Source organism: Podarcis vaucheri (assembly GCF_965113315.1).
Source record: "Podarcis vaucheri genome assembly, chromosome: Z".
NCBI lineage: Eukaryota > Metazoa > Chordata > Lepidosauria > Squamata > Lacertidae > Podarcis > Podarcis vaucheri.
Genome location: NC_138758.1, coordinates 27,006,271 through 27,021,420, shown reverse-complemented (window position 1 = coordinate 27,021,420; position 15,150 = coordinate 27,006,271). Strand labels below are relative to the sequence as shown.

General features: G+C 42.4%; 1 protein-coding gene across 1 annotated transcript in view; it reads left to right on the top strand.

Annotated features, from left to right (window-relative positions):
* CAPN6 (calpain 6) overlaps nucleotides 1–6,836 on the top strand; it is a 59,246-nt gene extending 52,410 nt beyond the window's left edge. The window contains exons 13-14 of the mRNA XM_082208650.1: nucleotides 1,922–2,058; nucleotides 4,342–6,836. Of these exons, the coding sequence (XP_082064776.1) occupies nucleotides 1,922–2,058; nucleotides 4,342–4,524 (320 nt within the window). The 3' untranslated portion in view covers nucleotides 4,525–6,836. The remainder of the gene's footprint in view (nucleotides 1–1,921; nucleotides 2,059–4,341) is intronic.
* Nucleotides 6,837–15,150: the final 8,314 nt, after the last annotated feature.

Sequence of the window (15,150 nt, the reverse complement as noted above, 5' to 3'; positions counted from 1 at the left end):
CTACTCCTTGCTGCTTCCAGGTTGTAAAATTTAAAAAAAAATCCACTTCAGACCCAATGAGCCATAACATCCTCTAATCTAATCAGTACTGAGCAATAAGACAAGACACTCCAGTGGCCAAGTCGGTCAGGGTTTTATTTTCCCCTCTTCTTGTGCGAGGCCTGTTCAAAGTGTTTATTCAAGAGGAAAATGATCAAGACAAGGAGATGCTTATGTCTGGCTGTCATTGAAAAGCCCTGTTGTGGTGGCAGCATTCAAAGACATTGTCCAAGGTTAGTTTATGCATCTGCAATAACTGCCTTCTCGTGGGCTAAAGGTCGCATGGCTCCTGACTTAACAAAATCAACCTCTGCTTTTTAATGGTTTATGAGGCTCCTTTCATCTGTTCCTGAAGACTAGGAATGGTAAGCTTCCTTTAATTTCTGTTGAGCACCTTGTTATTTATTCATATCATTCATGAATTGCTCCCTATGAGGCACCTCAGAGCGATTTATGCATATGTAAAACACACACACACACCAGTTAAAATAATTGCACATATAAAAATAACTTAAAAACAAAAAATTAATACAATACAATTAAAAACAGCAAAAACAATTATGTGTATTCAATCAAAATCCAGTGCAATACAGATAGACAAGTTCCCCTACAAGTCTTGTTGAAAGAGGAAAGTCTTCAACAAGCGCCTGTCAAATATTTAGCAGGAGTGTGAGTGTCACCACATTAAAGACCTAATTCCAATATTGTGATAAGATGGTATCTACTGGGTACCCTTGAGATGATCAATTGACAAAGTGAGATGATCATTTGACAATGTATGGGATAGGGTGACTTTTTGGTGTCCTGTTCTCAAGTTGTATAAGGCTTTGTATTCCAGCACCTTGAACTTAGTCTAGTAGCTAATTGGCAACCCATGCAGTTATTTCAGCAGTGGAGTAATATGGTTGTGATATTCCTGTAAAGCCCTACTTGCTTCAGTCCAAACCATCTGAAAGACCATATTCCCTCATTTGAACCTGCCCTAGTTTTGACATATTCAGAATATTGTAGGCGGAAGGAGTGTCTGGGTGAAAATCAGGGGGGAAAGGTCCAGGGAAATCCGGACATATGACAAGCCACGTTGGCCATGTAGTTTTGCTGCTTTTCCTTAAAAAATAGCTCAGTGATGGGGACATAGGAGAGGGCCTCAGTACTGCCTGTTCCCAGACTTTGCAGCTCTTTTCCTAGAGAAGCTAAACTAGCTCCCTCAATGTTGTCCTTCTGCCAGCAAGTGAAGACTTTATTCTTCCAACAGGATTTGGGGAATTGGCTGCTTTTAATGAAAGGGCTGGTGCCACACTGTTCTTATTGGCATGGTTTTAATAGACTTTATATGTGTATATTAGTTTTACTTCTATAAATGTTTAATTACTTTTTAATTATTGGGTTCTTCCCCCCACCATGCTTTTAGCCGCTCTCATTTTTATATGAAAGCTGCCTTAAGTCCTGTCAGGGAAAAACAGAGGGCTATATAAATAAATATATAATGATATTAATAATGATTTACCCACCCCAGTGAGCTGTCTAGCTGGCCTGTTTTTTCACCAGTTGCATCTTCTTGTACCATGCATCTCAGGGCATTGTCTGAGGCCATGTGATGCAGCCAAGTTGCTGAAACTAAGTCCATGCTTGGCTGGGAAAGTATACTACCTTGAGTGTCATGATGGAAGGAAAGAGAATCTGAAACAGATTTAGGAGTTGCAGGGTGGTGCACAGGGAAAGAAGACGGTAGGAAAGTTCTATTGTGCTAGCAAAAATGTTTAGGTGGCTAGTCCCTATGTTTCTTTGGTATATGGCTGAATTCATATAGTGGCAAAGTGTCTATATTGCATTAAATGAATGATGGTGGTGATGAAAGTGGAACAACACTGTCTTTTCCCAGGAGCAAATCCCTACATTGTCATCAAGTGTGAGAATCAGAAAGTTCGTTCTCCTGTGCAGAAGAGCACCCTCAGTGCTATTTTCAATACACAAGCCATTTTCTACCAGAGGAACATTGCGAGCCCGATTGTTGTCCAGGTAAGAGAAATTATTACATTCCTACTTGTACCTGCTTTCTACTAGTTTCTTTCCTTCTCTTTCTTTTGTTTTCTTAAATTTCTATGGAACCCACAGCAGGGTAGCAGACATTAGTTATGTTATTTTAAAGTATTTCTAAACTGCTTAAAAGTTTAAGCATTTCTGAACAGCATACAATAGTACAAATCAACTTAAAACAATATAATAAAAACAGAACTCCAACAATACAGCTTCCAGTTTAATGGATCATGGAAAGCACAATAATACATCATTAGAGGGTGATTCCCATATAGCCTCCCACCCAGACACTAACCTGACCTAGACCTGTTTAGTTTCAGCAAGGTGATGATTGTATGAGCCTTCATACCAAATCTTGAGGCATGTGACCATAGCCTTGGATGTGCGGGACATTGTGCATGCATTCAATAGGGATTTTTCATTTAATTTTATTGATTTTTACGTGTTATGTTGTTTTAACCTATCTTCCTCCAAGGGGTACTCTTTCCCCTACCATTGTTTTTCTCGTGTCAACCGTTTAAGCAAGACTGTTATGTACTAAGCTTGGATCGTAGAACAATAGGCAGGTAGGAGCCTAGAATGCAACAACCTGATTGGCCTGCAGGAGCAGCTCAATCAGACCCCAGGAGGAAGTTTATCAACCTATTAGGCCCGTAGAATCCTAGAATGCAACAAGTGATTGGCCTGCAGCAGCAGCCCAATAAGGCTCCAGGAGAGAAACATAATCAACCAATCAGACGATACTCATTGTGTAAATAATGTATATAAAGCCTGAGTTCGGGGGGGGGGGGAATTCAACCACTGTTCCTATGAGCTGAAATAAAGAGCATGAAATTACTACTCGACTCTGAGTATATTTCAAAGACTAAATTAAAACTGGTTCAATGTCACTTACGCTGTGTACACACTATAACTTAAAGCACATTTGAAGCAACCCCCCTCTGGGTAGTGTAGTTTATTAAGGGTTGCTGAGAACTGTAACTCTGTGAAAGGTGAACCACAGTGCCCAGAATCCTCTGATTGTGCTTTAAAAGCATAGTGTGTACACAGCCCAAGTGTGTTTTATGGGTATCCCCAGTCCTACAGAAGGCCAACATAGTTGATTTACTTACTTGTTACATTCACAGCCTGCTGTATATTATAATAAACATGCTTTTATAAAAGTGTGCTTAATCAGACCAATTTTTTAGTTGGGGGGGAATGAAAAAGCAGTTGCAAAACTTCATTCTAGAATGCCCCCCTCCAAATGGTTTACTGCTGTAAAGCTTGCCATAAACACTACCAGAGGCATTTAGTAACAGCTCAGGGTGATTTTTCAATAGGAAACTGGAGTGTGGCTCTGATCTGGACTGGGACTCTCTAACTGATTTTTCTTCAGATTACAAGCGGCCACCGTAGTGCATTTTAATATAATAAAAAGCAGGTATATTGTGATTGGCTGCAGGGCGCTTCCTGCAGCCAATCAGAAGCCGCGGAAGCCCTGTCAGATGTTCGGCTTCCAAAAATAGTTCGCAAACTGGAACAGTCACTTTCGGGTTTGCTGCGTTGGGGAGCCAAAATGTATGAGAACAAAGCTGTTTGAAAACCAAGGTACGACTGTAGTAGATTTGCATGTGATAGGAATGGCTGTATGAAACACATGCATTTTTAAAAGCCAGCGGAACGCCAGTGTAGATGGGGCCTTGTATACTCTGTATGTGTATATATGAAGAGAAGGTAAGTGAGAGGAAATTAGGATAACAAAGGATGCATGTGGTTAGATATACTAAACCTGCATTTTTACTTGGGCAAATCTGTCACTAACAGTCTGCCAGTAGCAGCAATGGTGCTAGCGAGGAATGGAGAAGAGGGGTGTGAAAATGTTCCCCCTTAAAGCATCTTTTCTGTGATTTTGGGGATGGCTTTCACACCACACATAGTTCCACGATCTGTATGTCTTTGTTAATTCCATCCTCTGTGGCTGTCATATAAGAGGGAAGACCGCTTTGGTGCAGGAGGGAACCTCTAAACAGTTTCAAACGCTTGTAGCCTGTAGCAGCAGCACATAGCTGTGTTGGGGACGCATCTTTCCCATCTGTGCAACAGTGATACACAAAACCCACAGAGGTCAAGGCGAGGTTGAAAGAGGAGAGCTCTTCCAATTGAGGACTTGTACAGATGACCTTTTGACCCTTTCCAGTTGCGGGAAGGGGGAGGGGTACATGGGGAGGAAAATGCCAGCCCATCTAGCAGCAATTATTTCTCATTTCCTTCCTATCTCTGTAGGTTTGGCACAGCGGGCTCCTTTGCGACAAGTTCATGGGACAAGTGCGGATCTCAGTATCACCCAATTACCCCAGAAGTCTTCAGAAGTTCCAACTCCAGGACAGAGGGAGTCGCGAAGATTATGACATGCCAGGTCACATCACCATCAAGGTTGTTACTAGCGATGACCTCGTGGAGTTCTGAATTCTAAGGGCTGACAGGCAAGAGTTTCCAGTGAGCATCCGCAATGGGGATGGAGCAAGAGCCACTGATTTGCATGTTGGTGTGAAATGCTTTAAAATGCTTGGGGTGTTGTGTCTGGGTCCTACTTGGGCAACAACAAATGGCAAACAAAAGAGAAAGAAGCCGAGAGCAAATGTGCAGCCAAATATATCATTTGTCTTTCTCTTTCACCACACATACACACACACATACAGTATATATCTATAGAAGAAATAAGATAGCAGCTGCTTCCAGGCACTGGCTTCACTAGTGCAATTCACATGAAACCATTATAGCCTCGCAATGCATTTTAGCTGTTCTGCTAGAAAACAGCATTTCATCGGAACTTGGGGAGCTGCCTTATACCAACTATAGCTCAATATGGCCGACACTGACTGGCAGCAGTTCTCTGGGGTTTCAGACAGTGAGCTTCTTCCAGATGCTGGGGATTGGACCTGGGGCCTTCTGCATGCAAAGCAGATGCTCCACCACTGAGCTATGGTCCTTCCTCAACAGCACTGTTGAATATTGCTTCTAATAGTAAGAGTAATAGTAAGAGTAGTTTCCTTTTAGTTGCATTAAGTGAATGCTTAGGTATTTGCTAAATATGACACAAACAATGACAAATCCCAGCATGGGAAAATCAAAGTTCTGGGATGCGAAACACAAGCTTTGCCATTCCTAATCCTAAACTGTGGGGAATGTAGTTTAAAGGATTGCATCTGTCCACATTGGGAAGGTCTTCCTGCCTTCTATCTGAGCCAACTGAATTGTATCACAGCTCTTGGGACAGATAAATGAATGGAATATGGATATGATAGCGGTTTATTGTACTGAGCCTTTTTTGCACTGTTGCTTTTGTTTTCGATGCCTATCTGTTATCAGTTCAGGATACTATAACACACACATAACATAACATTTAGATATAATAAAACTGTAATCGTCATATCAAAAAATTGCAAAGCGCAGTTCCTGGTGGCAATAACATATCATATTACTGTTAACCTTCTGTATGTTTTTATTGTCATAAAGTCCAAAGATTGTCAAGTCCAACAATTACAATGTACAGTTCTTGTTGGCAATGCCATTTCATACTGATGTCTTCCTTCTGCATCGTCCTATGTCTTAAAAGTGTAACAAACAGAACCACTTAGTAACAATAAGGCAGCTGATGATAGACAGTTCTCAGGATACACCCTTGTTTCACCCATTGATTGGGCTTCTTCAGCAACAAGGTTTCCAGGAGATTTTTCAGTAGCTTTTTTCAGACGAAATAGTCCACAAGAACGCAGAAGTTGCCAGTCAGAGATGCTCCGTATGAATGATCATTGAAACTAAACTATATAGGGGCAATCCCTGCAACAGGGAAGGTGCAGGCAATTATAATTAAATATTCTTAAAGAGACCTAATTGCAATGATATCCAACCGATACAAATCCAAAAAGTTAAGTATTCCACATCTTCATTTATATACTATTACAACTTTATCAAACTTTTTCAATGAGGCTTAATCATCAATGGATCCCATCTGGCAAATGGCCATTGCGGTCTCCACTCCCTAATACTGATCATAAAAATATAAATTAATCTTAGGAGATTGTAACACCATTAATTACCTAAACACCTGTGTGTTACAAGAAAGGATACCTTCTTTGCAGTAATTCAGACAACACAGGATATCTATAGAAGAAATAAGTAAAGTCAATCAAAGATATTCTAAGTAATAATCAATAGATACAGGCAATTAGAATCTATCATTCTTAAAGGAACATAATCGCAATAATATCCAACTAGTAGAGATCTAGTACATTAAGTTTTTTCCATCTTCATTAGTATTTCTTCGCTTTTTAAAGATTTATCCAGTGTAAATTAATCATAAATAGATTCCACTTGCTAAATAGTCATTGCTGTCTCCACTGTTTATATTGCAATAATCAAACTATTAATATGTAACATCATTAATTACATAATTACATCATTAATTACATAAATTATATCAATAGAAACAGCCATGGCAAATCACTAGGTCAACACACACCACAATTGTCTTGTTACGTAAATCATGTTCAGAGTACCACAACACACACGTAACTGGCTGTAAAGAAACATATATAATAAAACTGTAATCATCATATCAAAAAATTGCAAAGCACAGCTCCTGGTGGCAATAACATATCATATTACTGTTAACCTTCTGTATGTTTTTATTGTCATAAAGTCCAAAGATTGTCGAGTCGAACAATTATCTGTTATCAGTGGCAACATCTGAATAAAATGTATGCTTTTATTATTGAGTTGTGTCCAATGGTTGCATGAGTAAAAAATCGTTTGTACAACTCTCTCTTCCCCTCCTCCCACCTGCACCTTCCAAAAAACACTCTCCAGAGGGGTGACCCTTCAAAGTGGGGGTTGTGCAGATGGGCAGGGGCATAATCAGCTAGAGGAATCTTCTCAGCAGAAGTTCCACTTGCACAAGATCACTCAAGTTTATTTCAGGTTACTTCCTCGCTCCCTTCCACTTGCTGGAGCTGGGAATTCCCATTTCCAGCCCCACCCCTAATCCAAGCCACCAAACCTCCTTGGAAAAAAGTATTGCCCCATTCTAGAAGAGCACCCCAAGATCTGCACATTTCCAGGCAAAGGTGCCTTTGACCAAGGCCCAGCCCACGAGTGTGGAAGCCTCCAGGGCCGGCCCAATGCCCTAATAAAGATCTACATCAGGATCTGCTGCACCTGGGGATTCTGTTGTCCACAAGGCTTCACCTTGTCTCATGGTTGGGCCGTCCCCACCCACCTCCTATCTCACCCTGCCACCTCTACTAATAGCAGAGAAGCACTGCCACCAGCAGCACCAGTTTCCAGAGACATATCACAAGATCTCCCCTAAAACCGGAGTGGGGGGAGGTCTCTTCCTCCTTCTCATTTTCCCTACCTCTCTCCTATAGCAGAGATGTTGCCTCCCACTTCTCTGGTTCAGATTAACATTTGAGATGGAGAACGAATTGAAATTGCACAATCAGGCTACAGGTGTACTTTATGAACATGCCAAATTTGTATTCCAAACCAGGCAATTCAGAGATTTGCTGACATCGATTGTTAGCAGACCTTGCAGCTTGATGGAATTACCGTAGTTTGGAATAATCACTTGCAGTTCTTGGAGTTCAAATGCTTTATTCATGAAGAAACTACAGGATGAATAGTGAGGAGAGTGAGAAACAGAAGACATATTGTCTCAACAAGCTAGGGATGAATGATAAACAAAATGACTCAGCTTATAGGGGTGGAGTTAACGTAGACAAAGAGGCTTACGAACAAGTGCGGCCAGATTGCTAGACAAACAGTGCCCTCGTGTGGTTTACAGTAACACATACATTAACTACAAACTCAAGAGAAGGAAATGTATTTGTTTTCCTCCAACGTGGGTAAGCACAAGCTAGGGGAAAAGGGAACCCCCTGACCCTAAAGGACTTGCAATATAAATTTCAACAACAGCAGAGACACGAATGGGTGGGTAGTGGCAATGGTAACCATAGATGACTAATAGAAGTGCATGTTCCTTAGTCTCATTTGTGGATGAGGACTAATCAGGTTAAGGATAACAGCTTCTCCAGAGCAGTCATCCTGATTTGTTTTGCACAAATTGTGCAGAATTTATAATATGCCCTCTGTTTATTGGGCATTTGCTTGCAGGGGAATTATACACCTTCTCGTCAACCACTGGTTTATCACACGCTTTTTGGTGCATTTCCTCATCATTTTCATAAATGCAAAAAGTCATTTTTTTAAAAAGGGTGTATCCTGGAGGCTACTCATAGGTGCTGGATGTCTGGGGCCCAGGGTGCCCAAGTACCCACAAAATTCCCCATGAAGGGGCTGGGCACGCACAAAATTTGGCACCAGGGTCATCACGCTGCATGGCACCCACAGCCTTGGACACCCACGGTCGCAGGGCCAAGCTGGCACTCCTGAGGCTACTTATGGCTTCACAGCAAAGGTGGCCTTCATAGGATGTGAGAGGTGATGCTTGCCCTCTTTGGGAGTTCTTTGAACAGTGTTGGAGTGTGGAGCAGGACCATGCTTATTAGCCCTACTCTATTATTGCACATCCCTCCCTTGCTATCTATACACACATCACCAATATCTGTAGCGAGGGAGGGCCTTTGAGCCTATAGTTGTATATGTGAAGCAAGACAAGGATCCTTAAGAACAGAAGAAAAGCCCTGCTGAATCAGACCAGTTCCCCATCTACTCCAGCATCCTGTTTTCCTCCAGTTTAGACAGAGCCCCCTTTTTGAACTTGACCTGTGATTATTTGAAAGGTCAAATCTTCCTGGCTAGTCACCTGACATATAGCTGGTAGTCTGCATTTGGCTAAGCGGGTCTTGATTTTTGCATTTTTTCAAACCGGGTTGGGGCCTAACAAGCTGATGGTGATTTGGGATTTTACTTTACTTTATTGATCACTCGCCAACTCTGGAAGCACCCTCCCCAACTTGACAATGAAAGTAAAATCCAATAAAGCGAGGGCACAGATTTAAATATTTGCATTAATTTGCTTAATATTCCTCAACGTGGACTGAGAGCCAAATCACCTCTGATTCACCCTGTTTAGAGGCTCAAACCAGTAGATTAACTCTATTTTTGTCCTGATTGGCTTGTAAGGGTTAATCTGAATTGACTTGCAGCTGACCTCCTGGTGCCTCTGCTGCTGGCTGCTCACTGGTGGTTTGCAAGTGCTGAGCTGAAGCTGTTGTTTGCATTCCTAACAACTTTGATCCAAAGGGGCCTACTGACCCTGCAAAGTCTGCCTGGATGGCAGAGTTTCCCCATCACAGCAGGTCAGCACAGCTATGGTGTGGGCTGCTTAAGTTCTGGGGATTTGCAGGATGTACATGTAAAGATGTGCAAGGCTTCTTCTTTTATTCCATTTCAGAATCCCATTCATCTTTCGTAAGAAAAAAAAAGAAAAAAGACTCGCTCACACTATGCATTTAAAGTACTCTTATACTGCTTTAAGAGACACGGCTTCCCCCAAAGAATCCTGGGAAATGTAGTTTGTTAAAGGTGCTGATAGTTGTTGAGAGGCTCTTAACAAAGCATAGTTCGCAGAATTCTTTGCTTATGACCCGCATGTCCTATTATTTATAGGCTTGAATTTCCTGATTTTAATCCATGTTCTTTTTTCTTTGATTTTTAGGTTAGGCATTTCTTCATGGTTCCAAATCCCCCACCCCCAATTCAAAATCAGAAGCAAACAGGCTGGAGAGAGGCTGTTTATTATTACTACTATTCCTTATTTATCAGTATTACATTTTTATCCAATCCACCTTTCTTCCAAGAAGCTCAAGGTGGCATTTGTGGGGCATAGGAATTTGTTCATTTTCCCCCTTCAAAATATAGTCCCGCCCCCCACAAGGTCTGAGGGACAGTGGACCGGCCCCCTGCTGAAAAAGTTTGCTGACTCCTGTCCTAGTCCATTGAATACCCCTCCATCTTATTCCATATCCTGGAAAAGAAATGTAGAAATTAATAAGCAGGGTGGGGGGGAATAACATTTTCTCGTGTAAGGAGTCTCTTGCTAGCAGCTTTAAGACCAGATCAGGCTGCAATCCTGTAGGCTACACGCATTGACAAAACGGCAATGTTTCCGTGCTCCCTGCTTGGTTGCAAAGGAGGAGGATACGGAGAGAACCAGAACAGGTGGGAAAGAATGTAACTTTTCTCCCAGCAATTGCAATGCTAGTGCATTACAGGGAGAAAATCAGAACAACATGGCCACACCCTTGTGACTGTTCTTTTGCCATGCTCCTTGACATTGCAGCTGCAGCAGGTCTTGTGGGCAGCAGCCACCACTGTCAGAAATCCTCCAAGGCTTGATTTCCCCCTCCTTGGCTACATGGGAACTACCGTACAGTGGTGCCTCGCAAGACGAAAAGAATTCGTTCAGCGAGTCTTTTCGTCTTGCGATGTTTTTCGTGTTGCGAAGCACGGTCCGTCGCAACTGCGCCTCTTCAAGCGGCTTTTTAAAAAAAGCGCAAGATGTTTTTGTCTTGCGAAGCAAGCCCATAGGGAAATTTGTCTAGCGAAGCAACGCAAAAATGGAAAACCCTTTCGTCTAGCGGGTTTTTCGTCTTGCGAGGCATTCATCTTGCGGGGCACCACTGTATGTCCCATTAACGAATGCATGGGTGCAGTGACCAGATGTGACCACACAATGGCAATCCTGTTCTATAGTTCACTGTCCACCCAGCTGCCTGAACAACTGTATTTAAGGCCGCGTCCAGGCTGCTTTTATTTTCGAATGGGATTCAGTCACATAATGGTAAATTAATAATTGCACTCACTTGATTGGGAAGCACTGTGCAACAAAGCCCCCCTTCCCAACAAAAAAGATAAGACTTTTGCAATAATGGGACAATGCATTGGGAAGCATGGATTAGCACCTCTTGCCACTACAGGATCTAGTCTCCTGCAAATGAGTCACGATGAATGCTCAATAAACCAGTCATCTGGAAGCACTCAGCACTGTAATACTGAGATCCCTTGTGGTATTCAGATCTAAGAAGCTCCAAAGAAGATGCTAAAGCTTTCTTTTATTCACACTGGGTGAAGGACTTGGAGAATATCATTCAGGTCTTTATGGTTCAAGAGAGATCTTTGAGCCTGAGCATCCCACTTCCAAACCAAATTAGCCCCAACACCAAGGGGCAAAGGAAGGCTAACCGGCACATAGTGTGGGATGTTGGGGGCGGGGCAAACTGACCAGTGGTGTGTGCGCTGTACATAGCGGTGCTGTGCATACGCCGCCAGGCTGTTTTCTCACGGCGCCACTCGTGTGCCGTGCGGATGGTGGTGGGATCTTCTGCTCGCGGCGGCAGCGGCAGTAGAGGGATTCTCTGCATGTGACTGTGGCGGTGTGATGGCAGTGGCTCGCACCGCCGCACCCAGGGCAACTGCTCCCCTGCCCCCTTCCTCTACCACTGCCCACACCACACTAGGTCTCAGGTTTGATTTCCTGTTTCTCTGCCGAAGCAGTTTCTCTCCCATGAACCATTGAAAGCAACAAAGAGCAACAAAAAGAAAGCATAAATGTATAGGTTAGGGTGTCAGGGGTGTGTTTTAGGAATTACTGGCACCATGACTGGCTAGTCATGCACCATTTTCCTACACACATACTGTTCTAGTGGTCATAGGAGTAGGATAGGAAGACACATGACACCAACAGGCTACTGTGCATGTTGCATTAATGAAGGGGGGGCATCTCAGGCCCATGCATGACATTTGACCCTGTCGATGGGATGAGCTCCCGTTGCTCGGTCCCTGCTCCTGCCAACCTAGCAGTTTGAAAGCACATCAAAGTGCAAGTAGATAAATAGGTACCGCTCCGGCGGGAAGGTAAACGGTGTTTCTGTGCACTGCTCTGGTGTCGGTGTTCCGTTGCGCAAGAAGTGGCTTAGTCATGCTGGCCACATGACCCGGAAAAACTGTCTGCAGAGCGGACAAACGCCATCTCCCTCGGCCTGTAAAGCGAGATGAGCGCCACAACCCCAGAGTCGTTCGCGACTGGACTTAACTGTCAGGGGTCCCTTTAGCTTTAGCAAATCTTCAGCAAATCTTCCCTAGGCCACACCCTCTCTTCTCAGGCCACACCTCTCACCAGTCCTGCTTCATGCTTAACTCGAGTGCTTTTGGCTAGTGAAAGTGTGGTTTTGAACTGTGAAAATGCCACTCTTATGAGCTAGTTAGGCTGAATGAGATTGGTCATGCAACGAGCTTTATGGCCGAAGATGGGTCCGAACTCAGGTCTCTGCAGTTCTAGTTCATCTCTCTGACTAATATACACTCCCTTTACCTGTGTGCTCATTTGTGAAATGTTGAAAGATATGCCACAGTGGCACCTTCAAACCTGGAACCAGCCTTGTTTCTCCCTCTTCCCCGCCCCTCTCTAACATGCAGCAGCAGACTCATATACGGAGGGGACACAGTCCATTGGTATTTAAATTTTTTATTTGCAATACTTTAGGTCCAAGTTTCAAACTGCAATTTTTATTTTTTTTATTTTTACACTCAAGACACTGTCATGCACAATCCATAATTTCAATGTTCTATTGCTTCAACCACAATTGAAAATAACTTAAAATATTGGAAACGAGGGGAAAAAATCTTTATTTTCATTTTATTAAAAAATGGATGCTGATGTCAGAAAGCTGAATCCATGCCATCAGCACATTTACAAAGGAAAGAATGCTTTATTCTTTTCTTTTAAAAAAGTATCTCTTAATCCAAAGTTACAGAAGAATTTCACTACACAATTTTTCTTTTTTCCTTTAAAGAAACAATATGTTTAAAAGAAAAGTAAAGAATGTACAGCAAAATGTTAAACAGTGGAAATGTAGGTTATTTTCTGTTCAATTTTTTATTTTTATTTTTTGGAAACCCTGAAAATAAACCCCGTAGGCAACACTTGTGTCACACACAAAAGATCAATCCTGTCAAGCTTGCAATTTTCTTTTTAGCCTCAATTTGCCCAGCTCAGATTTTCTTTTCTTTTCTTTTTTGCAACCTCAACAGTACAGATCAGTCTGATCTAGCTAGGAATTTTTCATATACAGAAACAGACTTCCAACCTGGTACTTCACCATGGTTGGAGGAACTTAACAGGTTGGTACTACAGGCACAACTCCTCAGCCTGAGCCAACGGACAAGGTTATGTTGTGTTACTTTGAAGTCCCACCAATCAAATGTGCTGTCACTGGATTCATTAGCTCGTCCCCCATTCCACACCAAACACTGATTGGTGGGATTTCAGCCCTGCTGTTTGTTTGTTTTTTAAGGCTATACATACTTAGCCCTGGACTTACCACTCATATTCTATTAGATCGGAACCATCATATTTCTAGCATGCTTTGTCTAGGTGATAAATAAACAATCATAAGTGCTTGATTTTTTGGGGGAGGGAGTCTTTAATGAAATCCACAAGCCCCATCCCCTGAACCCCCTTCTTTTACCTATATTATGGCCGCCCCTGTAAAATTCTAAAAACAGTAGCTAAGGGAACCATCACAAAAAGCATTTTCATTTACCCTCTTAGAGCCTGACTGAAGAGGTGCTTCACACATTATGGGTTTCCCACACAGAAATAATCCTTGCAAATCGGGAAAGAGTGTTTCCTGGCCATCTGCAGGCTGTCGTTTTGCTTCCAGACATGTACTTATAGCCAAGTGTGCCTGTTGCACATCACAAGTTATAGTTTCCTACGTATTTCCCCCTATACATCCATGGGGCTTTATCTCAGGAAAAACAGCCCAGATATGTGAAACAACACTGTAAAGTCATGGAGTCACCATTTTAGAATATAGGCACATAACAATCATGCCTGCTCTCTCTCTCTCTCTCTCTCTCTCTCTCTCTCTCTCTCTCTCACACACACACACACACACACACACACACACACACACACCACAGCACAAAAGTGCTTGAATGGTACCTCACACAAATTACAGAGTCTTGAACCCCAAGTGACCTGTGAAGTATTTTCCCTTCTAAAATCCTCTTTCTTGCCCCTGGAGCAGCTATCAGATATTTTAGTTGCTCACCTACCATCAGAATAATAATCTACTACAGCTCCCAGATATGGGATTTGCAACATATATGGTGGTCACTGTTTGCCATCATTTCTAGTCTCATGTCACCAAAGTATCCATTCCATCCTCTACAGCTAAAATCAACCCTTATTATTCCACAAGTGTGTCCTTTTGATTTCACTTTTCATCACTTAATGGTCAAAGCCACCATTGATTTTCACAGTGTTGGTAGAAGTGATGACTCAGATTCCTGTTTTGGCCTCAAACAGTGTGTGCAAGAAAGAGGTGGCCAGCCCTGCCCCTGAGACCTAAAATATATCTATACCACAAGCATAAACCAGTCTTACACCAATACATAACTGCCATTGCTTCCCCCACGGATGCTTGGAATTCACATTTGGTGTGGACATTGAAAATTATTCATTTGAGAGCAGTTCCAGACTCCCTCAGATTTTCCCAGCATTCTTTGTTGAATTAGGATGCAAATATTAAACTTGGCTTAAACATGTAGCATAGACAATTAAACTTGACCCTGAACTCCTCAAGCAAATGTCCCATATATAAACTATGGTCACATCTATACCATACATTTAAAGCATGACTTACCCCCCAAAGAATCCTAGGATCTGCACTTGTTAAGGGTAATTGGGATTGTAGCTCTGTGAGGGGTAAACTACAGGTCCCAGGATTCTTTGGGTGAAGCCATGTGCTTTATGTGTGCTTTAAATGTATGGTGTGAACATGACCTGCAATATTCTGCTTTGGCCCATTTGCTTGGTCTTCAACTACTGTATCTTGGAATGTAGCATGGCTTTGGAGAATTAGGCCTTCCTAACAGTCACTTTCATGCCTTATGCTGCCACCTGGTAAAATCACTGCTAAGCTTGCTCAATCACAGCACCAATGGTTTGCCTGTAACTATAATAAATTCAGGCAAACCAAGCAGCAAATATTCTGTCATATAAGTCATGTTTTCATTTAAAAAGATCAGGCCAGTATAATTCTTCTCTGGGTTTCTATACAA